Source organism: Eleutherodactylus coqui, chromosome 4, assembly GCF_035609145.1.
Source record: "Eleutherodactylus coqui strain aEleCoq1 chromosome 4, aEleCoq1.hap1, whole genome shotgun sequence".
NCBI lineage: Eukaryota > Metazoa > Chordata > Amphibia > Anura > Eleutherodactylidae > Eleutherodactylus > Eleutherodactylus coqui.
This window is the reverse complement of record NC_089840.1, coordinates 289,984,759-289,995,767: the sequence shown is the minus strand read 5'-3', so window position 1 is coordinate 289,995,767 and position 11,009 is coordinate 289,984,759. Positions and strand designations below refer to the sequence as shown.

The 11,009-nt window shown below is 51.2% G+C and overlaps 1 protein-coding gene across 1 annotated transcript; it reads left to right on the top strand.

Annotated features, from left to right (window-relative positions):
- The first annotated feature begins 3,864 nt into the window (after positions 1–3,864).
- LOC136626387 (uncharacterized) lies at positions 3,865–10,808 on the top strand. Its single transcript, XM_066601387.1, has 2 exons — positions 3,865–3,896; positions 9,033–10,808. Exon 2 carries the CDS (start codon positions 9,034–9,036, stop codon positions 10,438–10,440), a length of 1,407 nt encoding a protein of 468 aa, XP_066457484.1. The 5' UTR covers positions 3,865–3,896; position 9,033; the 3' UTR covers positions 10,441–10,808.
- The last annotated feature ends 201 nt before the right edge of the window (positions 10,809–11,009 follow it).

Sequence of the window (11,009 nt, the reverse complement as noted above, 5' to 3'; positions counted from 1 at the left end):
AACTAAGCACGGGGCCCACACGATCGGGACCAAAATGGGAGAGGATGGGATGGACGCACACAGGTTGCACACGGTATTCACACGGGTTTCAGGCAAACTTACCCTGAACTACAAGGGGGACGACAATGGCCCTACCTAAGGGGGGACATTGCCCCAATAAGAGGGCAGCCCAGCAGTCTTCAGATCTGGGCCCTAGCTGATCCTAGGAGCCACGCACCAGAACAGGACGCATTCACATCTCAAATGACAGGGACTGAACAACAGGACACAGGGCCAGGAAACACAGCATACAGCAGCCAAAATGCAAACACTAGTAACAGATAGGAAGCTGAATATAAATACCAGGTATTAGTTGACATTTTGTACAAAACGTGAAAGCTAGCAGGCCACTTCACGGCTCCTGGTTATACCACTAGTCCCTACACTAACCAGGAGTCCAGCAGAACCGGACAGAGTTCACACAGAACGCTGCAACAGGACAGGACACAGATAGCAGGTCATACAGCAAGCTGACAGAATATAAATGTACAAACTGACATGAACCGGCAAGACACAGATCACACAGCAAACTTGCATAAGGAACAGGGCACACAGCAAGCTGACAGAAAACTGACAGGAAATAAACATACAAACAAACAAACATGAACCAGCAGGTCACAGATGACACAGCAAGCTTGCAGCAGGACAAGACAACCAGGGCACAGACTTTACCTACACAGACTCTACCCACAGCTCACATGAGCACAGATGAAACTCACAGCAAGTCTATTTGTCCTCATGCCAGGGAGGATAGACAGTCAGCCACAGAGCTGACATAGGGGACTGTGTCAGGGATCCACCAACTGACACACTGCAGAGAGACAGACCTACTTGCAACACAGATCAGAGTGGAAACAAGCTGAACATGACTGATAACGAGTTACAGCAGGAACATGACTGCTCACCCTAGGACCCAGCCAGAGACTAACCAGGAGCAGAGTTTATATATGAGCACAGACCCAGGGGATTGGCTAGCAGGAAGTACCACACCCAGCCAGCGCAATTAACCCTCAACCACCTGTAGCTGTGCTGCTAGGAAGCTTAGAACTACAGATCCCAGCAGCACACGTAACACACTGGTTTCAAATAAATTGTATGACACTGACAATCCTTTCTGCATGTAAGGCGATTGTTTTTCAAGATCCCATTGCAAACAATGAGCGATGCGTTCGCCGAAATACAGAACCTGCAAATAAATCAATTCAAAAGAAAGGATTTCATATTGGTGTGAGTTTTGTGCTCATCGCATCACACGAGACTCATGCGCGCTTCTAGGTGGTGTGAGCAGGCTCATGGGCTACAATGGAACAGCAAAATAAAAAATAAAATAAAAATAAAAGCCGAAACCAAATGGAAGGCAAGCAAATAGATGGAACAAGAAATCAATGGGGATTTTACTGGAACCTTCCACTCCCCCCCCCCCCCCACGCATTTTTCTGCTTTGAGGCTGGATTCATCTGCAGGGGGGGAGGATGGAAGAGCCAGGAGCAGGAACTGAGCTCCCGCCCCCTTTCTGCCTCCTCTCCACCTCCTCTTTGCCCCTCTGAACTATTTGCAATGGGGAGAGGCGGGGCAGGGGCGGGGCTAATTCTTGAAACTTAGCCCCACCCCCGTCTCGCCTCCTTTCATTGCAAATAGTGCAGAGGGGCGGAGAGGAGGCAGAGAGGGGGCGGGAGCTCCGAGCACTGCTCCTGGCTCTTCCAGGCTCCCCCCCTGCAGAGAGAGACGCCATATATCGGCCTGGCGTGAAAACCCAGCCGATATACGGTCATGTAAATCCAGCCTTAGAATGAAATAAAAAAATGGTGGATGAAGCAGCGGTGTGTTCGCACGCGGCTTTTTCAGTACATTCCTGAAGCACAGCTAAAATCTATATAAAAACAATGTATTCTGTTTCTCTGATGCGTTTAAGGCCTCTTTCACACAGGCGAGATAATCACAGTGATGTTGCATCCGTGTTCGGCGCGATATCACTGCGTTTTCTCACGGCGATATCACGATCTTGTGTCGTTAGGAAGTCGCGTGTGGCGCTACAAAGTTGAGCGACTTTGTATTGCTCTTTTGCCTGGATTTTTTAGGGGGCGTTGAAATATAAGCCCTACCCCGAAAATAAGCCTTGGCTGCCTTTAAAAAAAAAAAAAGAATAAGATCGCCTAAGGCCTCATGTCCGTGGGAAGAATACAGCCCGCGCGGATCTCTGCAGTGGATGCACTATTAAGCCCCCTGTACACGGGCGTCGCAGTATCCCGCCGGAGCTGCCGCCCGGGAGCATGAGCCGCAGACAGTTCTCCGCAGGTCAGCCTAATCTGACAGATAGGCTGACCGCGGAGAATCGGGACAATTTACACCATGCTGCGGATTGACGGCTGTGAGCGGAGAATCGCAATGATACTCTGCTCGTGGACAAGGGCCGGCGCTCTCTATAGCAACGCTATGGAAAGCTTCAGAGGGCGTGATTCGCCTGCGGTTTACTGCCAGCGAAATCACGCCCGTGGACAGGGGCCTTAACTGTCGGGGTTTTTTGCATGCGGGAGATCAATTGCGATAGAGGACAAATGCGCCAGGCCGCCGTGATCCGCGTTAAAATGGAGCATGCTGCGTATTTTCCCCGTGCGTGAAATTCGCTAATCGAAATAAATCACACCGGCGGCTGTTAAATCAACTGCGGATGGTCCTACGGATAATCTGCGGATTTCACACGTTGGAGACGCGCACGGATTTGCTACATGAGATATTCCCGTGGACATGAGGCCTAAGAGGCGCTGTCAGCTCCGCCCCGCGTCTCCTCTGCATCTCTTGTTCGTAGTTTTCAGCAAGCACTTCCTGGTGTGGAGCTTCAAAAACCCCGCCTCCAGGAAGCGCTGTCAGTGATTGGTTCTCGAGCGCCGTGGCTCAGCCAATCACTGCAGTGGTTGATGAACCAATCACAGCCATTCAACGCGATGATTATGCGCGCATGTAATACTCCATTACATTACGCCCGTGTGAGCCCGCCAGATCTCGTAGCGTGCGGTCTGTGAGAGATATGCGCGCGGCACGCAGCGAGTACACAATGACGAGTGCCGCCAATCGCCATCTTGGCATGTATTATGCATGCATGCGCACCAAGATAGAACATGCTGTGATTTTTCTGGCGCGTGTTTAGTGCGAGCGTTACCATGGCCGCCTATAGGAGATTGGTGAAGCATATCCTGCGCATGGAATACGTTATACGGACGCGCTTGCCCCGGCTGCAGTCTTTGGTTCTATTATAGGAACAGAAATAACTGTAAAGAGTAAAGGGATCGGCTCTGCGATGGGACTGAATGGCGCCAGATGGATCCATTGACTAATTCGCCATATTGACACGAGCGGGTGCGATCAGCGGTCTGAGCCTCCTGGTAAAGCGGACGGTTTTCTTGCCGTGTATTCTCACATTGAATCATAGTGTCACCGCGGGCGCGCCAAACTCAGCTACACGCAAGGCGATTCTTTTTTTCCCCTCCTACAGGAACTAATGAGCGATTTTTCTGAACAGAATTGGCCAACAATCAGATCCGCTGCGCTGTTTCGTCTTTATCCCGGAGCGGTCGTCAGAGAGAAAAAGAGTTTGTATGAACAAACACGAGCGGAAATAATGTGTACGTGCGGGGTCTCTGCCACGGAGACCCTAAAAGTGAGCAGATCTGAGTGAGAGGGGCAGCAGGCTTCTACAACACACTTCCCACACTGACACTACCCTGCAGTACCCACTTACAAGCACTAGGTGTCGCCCTCCCGGCAGCGAATCTTCCGGCCTCTGCCTGTTGTTATGGTAAACACGTCTCTGGTAACGGCGGTGGGGACGGCCTACAGGAAGCGGCCGGGCACAGCACCGAGTAAGTGAGCGGCTGGTGGAGGGCCTGAGGGGGGCGCTGCAGGAGCTGCATGTGGTAACTCTGCTCTCTGTGGGGCCACATTGTCATATTGAGTCGCTGCTGAGGAAATTACTTTGCTCTCTGTAGGCAGTTTGATTTTGGAAAACAAAAACTTTATAAGGGAGCCACACAGTGCGGTGGTCTGCCTGGCCGTGCGGTCGCCTCCCTCGCCGTGCGCTCTCCAGCTTGACCGTGGGGTCGCCCCCCTCGGCGTGCGCTCTCCAGCCTGGCCGTGCAGTCGTCCTCCCTCGCGGTGCGCTCTCCAGCCTGGCCGTGGGGTCGCCCCCCTCGCCGTGCGCTCTCCAGCCTGGCCGTGCAGTCGTCCTCCCTCGCGGTGCGCTCTCCAGCCTGGCCGTGGGGTCGCCTCCCTCGCCGTGCGCTCTCCAGCCTGGCCGTGGGGTCGCCTCCCTCGCCGTGCGCTCTCCAGCCTGGCCGTGGGGTCGCCTCCCTCGCCGTGCGCTCTCCAGCCTGACCGTGGGGTCGCCCCCCTCGCCGTGCGCTCTCCAGCCTGGCCGTGCAGTCGTCCTCCCTCGCGGTGCGCTCTCCAGCCTGGCCGTGCGGTCGCCTCCCTCGCCGTGCGCTCTCCACCCTCGCCGTGCGGTCGCCTCCCTCGCCGTGCGCTCTCCAGCCTGGCCGTGGGGTCGCCTCCCTCGCCGTGCGCTCTCCAGCCTGGCCGTGCGGTCGCCTCCCTCGCCGTGCGCTCTCCAGCCTGGCCGTGCGGTCGCCTCCTTCGCCGTGCGGTGTCCAGCCTGGCCGTGCGGTCGCCTCCTTCGCCGTGCGGTGTCCAGCCTGGCCGTGCGGTCGCCTCCTTCGCCATGCGGTGTCCAGCCTGGCCGTGCGGTCGCCTCCCTCGCCGTTCGGTGTCCAGCCTGGCCGTGCGGTCGCCTCCCTCGCCGTGCGGTGTCCAGCCTGGCCCTGCGGTCGCCTCCTTCGCCGTGCGGTGTCCAGCCTGGCCGTGCGGTCGCCTCCTTCGCCGTGCGGTGTCCAGCCTGGCCGTGCGGTGTCCAGCCTGGCCGTGCGGTCGCCGCCCTCGCCGTGCGCTCTCCAGCCTGGCCCTGCGGTCGCCTCTTTCGCTGTATGGTCGCACGCGTTGCCGCGTGCCAACTATAGACGTGAGGAAACTTTGTGATTGGCTCACCTATCGTGTAACCCCTTCAGTGTCAGCTGCCCTCCAAGGCCGGTGTCTGAGAGGCTCGGTGCGGAGCGATACAGGAGGGAAGGGGTTACTGGCAGTGTACGGACACGGCGAGCCACAGACTTCCTGCGTGGTTTCTTCCAGGCGTGTATGTATGTACTGTGTGCGTCTGGAGCCCTCGTAGTGTCACCGCAGTACCGTAGTTTCACACACAGTATTTTGGGGTAAAAATGACACATTTTAGTAGCTTTTTTTTTTTTTTCTTTTTACAGCAAAATAATTAAGTAGCTGGATGATGGCTGCAGGAAACACCGGACAGGAGCGCCGCTTACGCTTCTTACAGCTTCTGTAGGTTGGCGGTTTTTCATCTAGAGTTGTAAAGTGGCGCCAGGATCGTAGATGCCCTCCTCCGTATGCGGCCGGGGGCGGAGGTGCCCTCTGGCGTTAACCCCTTCACATCCAGGACCTATATGTGCATTTTAAGTCTTTTTCACACAGACAACAAAACTGCACGATTTTCCCACATGCGACAGCACGGACAGACACGTGTTTGTGACACCCCTGCTCTTCCACGGATTCCTTCACATCTGCGATGTTTTCACTGATGCGCTATTTTTTTCTCTCCCATCTTTCCCTATGGAGCCTCCTTTATCGTATCGCACAGACTTGCTGTTTTCGTGTGATGCGATTTTAACATTAGAAACTCCTGTTGACTTTTGTGCTAAAAAATCCCGCGGTTTTATCACAGATGGACGAAATGTGAGATTATTCTCATAAAAGAGCACGGATATCGCCGAGAAACTGCGGGAACAAAGACACTATTGTCACACGGCAAAATCGCTGTCCCCCGTGTGGAAGAGGCCTGAGGTGCACGGGGTTAATACGTCTGAAGCCGTCCCTGGTCTGTACATGGAGACGTCGGCCGTCTTCGATAGCGGACACCCAGCGGCAATCGGCATTGACACCGACTGCACCGGTTAACCCTTAAAATACCGCAGTCAATTCTGAGAGCACGTTCAAATTGTAGATACTCCTTAGGCTGCCTGTCCACGGGCGTAGCGATATCCGCCGCCGGGGAGCAGGAGACAGCTGGCGCTTCTCCGCACTGAGCCTGACAGGCTGACCGCAGAGAATCAAGGCAAAAGCCAGCATGCTGCGATTAGCCAGTCACGAACGGAAAATCGCTATGGTTCTCCGCTCGTGGACGGGGGCTGCACTTTCCATAGCAATGCTATGGAGAGCGTTCACTGCGTTCCCCGCGGCCGGATTAGTGCTGTGGGGAATGCAATCAAAATTCGCCCGTGGACAGGCAGCCTTAGGCTACATTCACACAGCAGGAATCTCGCATGAGTTTCGCGATGCTGCGAGATACAAAAAAAATCACTGCATGTGCTCTTATTCACGTCCCTCGGAACGCATCGCCTATTGTTTTCAATGGGACAGTCAAACACATCGCACGCCGTGTACGCAGTCACACACTGAAATAGGACATGCCACGATTTGGTCATCTGTGATCAAAATCATGGCTCTCTGTATAGGATTGCATAAACCAATGTAATGCAATGGCAGAAATTCTGCGTGAAATCTTGCCGCGGAATTTCCGCCTGTGCATTCAGCCTTAAGTAAAGCTGGTTACGTGCCTCAGAGGAGACCGCAAGCCAGCGAAGCCCCTCAATTATCCTAATTCGCTTTTATAAGAAGAATTTCCAGGTGGACAAAACCTAAATTCAAGGCTTTTATTCGGTAACTGTTATGCCTCCTGGCGCAGGGAGGAGAACAATGAGCGGTTCTTTTTGTTCTTCAGTGTCTTTGTTTTTTATTTGGTTCATGTATGTTTTGTTGGCGTTTTTAAAGTTTTTTAGAGAAGCCTATCCCAGTGGCTGCAGCTCTGGACGGAGAACCCCGGGATAGGATTCTCTATAAAACTTTGATAATGTCAAAAATTGACATTACAAAAAGACCACGGATTCCGCGTCATCGCTAGGCGATGTGGGGGTTTAAAAAAAAAAAAGAAATCTGTATTGTGCATGTCCGACGGTGAGCTCCTATTGAATAAAATGCAGCGATATTGCAGCATTAAAAAAATACATTAATGCGTAGAAGCCCTTACAGGGTTAATTTATTATTAATTGACCCGCCTTAAAACATAATGCAAGAAAAACTGTTTGCTTCCTATTTCTGACCATTAACCCCTCAAGGAGACAGAAAATTATTTGATATCCAACCCGTTCGTGTAGATTTTTTCTTACTGGTTCCCAAAATCCATGTCGGACTCTGCAGGTTTCTCGGGCCGCTGCATTTGTCTCATGTGTATCCAGATCCGCAGCAGAAGTCCAAGCCACGGCCTCAGATTTCTGCCACACATGAATCCAACATGGGTCTGACAGTTTTTAACCCCTAAAGGACCAAGCGCTGTAAATTTAATGTGCTTGGTCCTGGGCTTTAATCCCGCCCGATCACAAACATATGACACAAGATTAAAGCCTCTGCTGCTGCAATCAAGCAGGAACAGGCCAGGTTGTCAGCCCATAGGAGAAGGGAGGAGCTGTTTGTAACCCCTTCTACCTTCTCCTTTCTGGGGTACATAGCACTCAATGAGCGCTATGTACTAAAAAATGGAAGTATGACTTCCACTAAACGAGTCGGCGATCACGTGATCCGCTGGTACCCCTGATCAACTTTGCCAGTTACTATTGTCACTATGGGGGGATGTTTTCCCCACTGGGCCTCCTATGCTTCACCAAGCTACAGTGAAAATATGTGTAATAGAATTTAAAAAAAAAATGTGACTGTCCCCCAGAGGTTTTATATGATATCAGGGGGGGACATAGGTGGTAAAAAAAAATAATTACAAAAATAAGAAAAAAACATATAAAAGAAAATAACCCAAAGCCGACGGCAACCAAAACCGTCGCAGTATACACCCTGTAATCCAAAACCATACATATTATATATCAATACATAAATATACTAATTTAAAAAAACTATAAATGTAAAAAAATAAATAAAAATCATTTTTTACCTTTTTACCCCCCAAAAATGGGAAAAAAGGTCAGTGAAAAAGATATTTTAAAAAATGGCCCTTTTATGTCACTGGGGAAAAAAAAGCAAAAATTAATTTTTGTAGCTGAAGGAAAAAAAAATAAGGCCAGTAAAACCACCACATGGGAAAACCCCTAAAAAGTGTCTGGTCCTCAAGGCTCAAAACAGCCTGGTCTTTTAGTAAGTCGAGTTACCATGCTCTGACGGCCTGGCTCGGGCTCTGACGGCCTGGCTCGGGCTCTGACGGCCTGGCTCGGGCTCTGACGGCCTGGCTCGGGCTCTGACGGCCTGGCTCGGGCTCTGACGGCCTGGCTCGGGCTCTGACGGCCTGGCTCGTGCTCTGAAGGCCTGGCTCGGGCTCTGTCGGCCTGGCTCGGGCTCTGTCGGCCTGGCTCGGGCTCTGAAGGCCTGGCTCGGGCTCTGTAGGCCTGGCTCGGGCTCTGTAGGCCTGGCTCGGGCTCTGACGGCCTGGCTCGGGCTCTGCCTGCATGTACTGCAGGTTAAGCCTAAGATGTGGATTTATTTTGCAGCATTTAGGGCAGATTCCATCATCCACACTGCAGACGCTGTAAAATGCTGCAGATCTGTTGCAGCATTTCTACAACGTGTGAACATGACCTTCGGTCGCAACATCCGAATAGCTGAAATTGTGTTCTACGCAATAAAGGTCCAAAACACTTCTGGTGAAAATGTTAGACTATGAAATATATGTGAAGACCTACAACAGCTTGTAGCCTTTCAACTCTCTCAGCGCTTATACGTATTGTTCTGTTTAGCGGTATATTAGAGCTTATTGCTCATTTCATCTGCTTCGTCTGACCACAACTGATGATTCTGTAGGTATTCTAGCAGGATGAGACGTCTCTGCAGTAACATTTCTATCGCGGCACGCGTGAATGAATTTGTTCTTTCCCCCTCAGGATGCCGGCATGCGTGGTTGAGGGCTGCTCCCCAGCCAGTCGCAGAGATGATCTGGGGGTCATTCTACACGTTTTCCCAAAAGAGAAAGACCAGATCCGAAACTGGTTGATGGCAACCGGTCAAAAGTTCAGCAATCTGGAGGATTTTGTCAACAAGATACTTGGCTCGAAGGCAAGTGATCCCTATCGGATGTGTTCAAAGCACTTTGCACCAAACTGCTATAGATACAACCCTAAAAACGGGAAAAGAAGACTGACGTTAAATGCCGTGCCAACGATATTTACGGCTGTAGAATTACCACCGGTTAAAAGAAAGCGTGGTGGAGCTATAACCGCGCTTCAGATCCCTTTACAGCCCGGTGACTGCTGTCCGACCTGCTCACAAGTCATTCCGATAACATCAGAACCATCGGATGCCGTCACCAAAGTAGATAAAGCCACGACGTTCGACCGAACTCACGGAACAAGAAATAAATCTGTTCAGGCTTCAGTGCGCACATTTAGCATCAAGACACAGTGTGCAAGACTAAGGCTGCGTGGAACTCATCCACTGCCCGGTGCCGTGCCGCTCTCAACGGACTATGTCGTTGCCAGACACTGGACACAAAAAAAAACGACCACAGATAATCCCACTGTTGAGAGTGAATCGGAATCTACAGATTCTTCCATAAAGTCAGAACTCACAGATACTCCCACTGTCCAGATGAAGTCAGAACCCACAGATACTCCCACTGTCCAGATGAGGTCAGAACCCACAGATACCCCCACTGTCCAGATGAGGTCAGAACCCACAGATACTGCCACTGTCCAGATGAGGTCAGAACCCACAAATACTCCCACTGTCCAGATGAAGTCAGAGCCCACAGATACTCCCACTGTCCAGATGAAGTCAGAACCCACAGATACTCCCACTGTCCAGATGAAGTCAGAACCCACAGATACTCCCACTGTCCAGATGAGGTCAGAACCCACAGATACTCCCACTGTCCAGATGAGGTCAGAACCCACAGATACTCCCACTGTCCAGATGAAGTCAGAACCCACAGATACTCCCACTGTCCAGATGAGGTCAGAACCCACAGATACTCCCACTGTCCAGATGAGGTCAGAACCCACAGATACTCCCACTGTCCAGATGAGGTCAGAACCCACAGATACTTCCATTAAGTCGGAACCCACAGATACTCCCACTGTCCAGATGAGGTCAGAACCCACAGATACTCCCACTGTCCAGATGAGGTCAGAACCCACAGATACTCCCACTGTCCAGATGAGGTCAGAACCCATACATACTTCCATTAAGTCGGAACCCACAGATACTCCCAATGTCCAGGTAGAATCAAAACCCACAGATAATCTCACCATCCACATAAATTCAGAACTCGCAGATACTCCCATAAAGTCGTAATCCACAGATACTCCCACTGAACCTGCTGAACCAAAACCTTATACTCTATTACTTGATGGAAAAGGCAATGAATGCGGAATCTTTCCACAATAAATACCCGCGTTTTTGAAGTGCTAAAGTCTCTCCAAAGTCAGGAAATTAAACTATTGTTTCACTTCACCAGGGATCCAAATACAGAGTCAACCAGGAGCGACCTCTTCTGATCCACCAGCAAAGTTGGCATTTCACACCTATCGATTCAGTTTCATGGCAGAGGTGTGGTACTTAAAGGCAACTTAACACTGGGTGATTATCGCCCAGATAATTGCTGTTAACATCGAATTCGGGTGATAGTCGTCCCATGTACACTCGGCCACCAACAGGTTTTTTTTTATTTTTAATTTTTTTAGCTCACCCTAAAACCTGTTTGCAGTGAATGGAGGCAGCTGGAAGAGAATTCGCACTCCGCCTCCATTCTCTGAACGATTGTCTCTGCTGTGTGAAAACACAGGAGCAATAGGTGGTGGGGCGACTATTGGGCATTCATGCAACCGACAGTCGTTCCATGTAAAGGTAATTTAATACTGGAA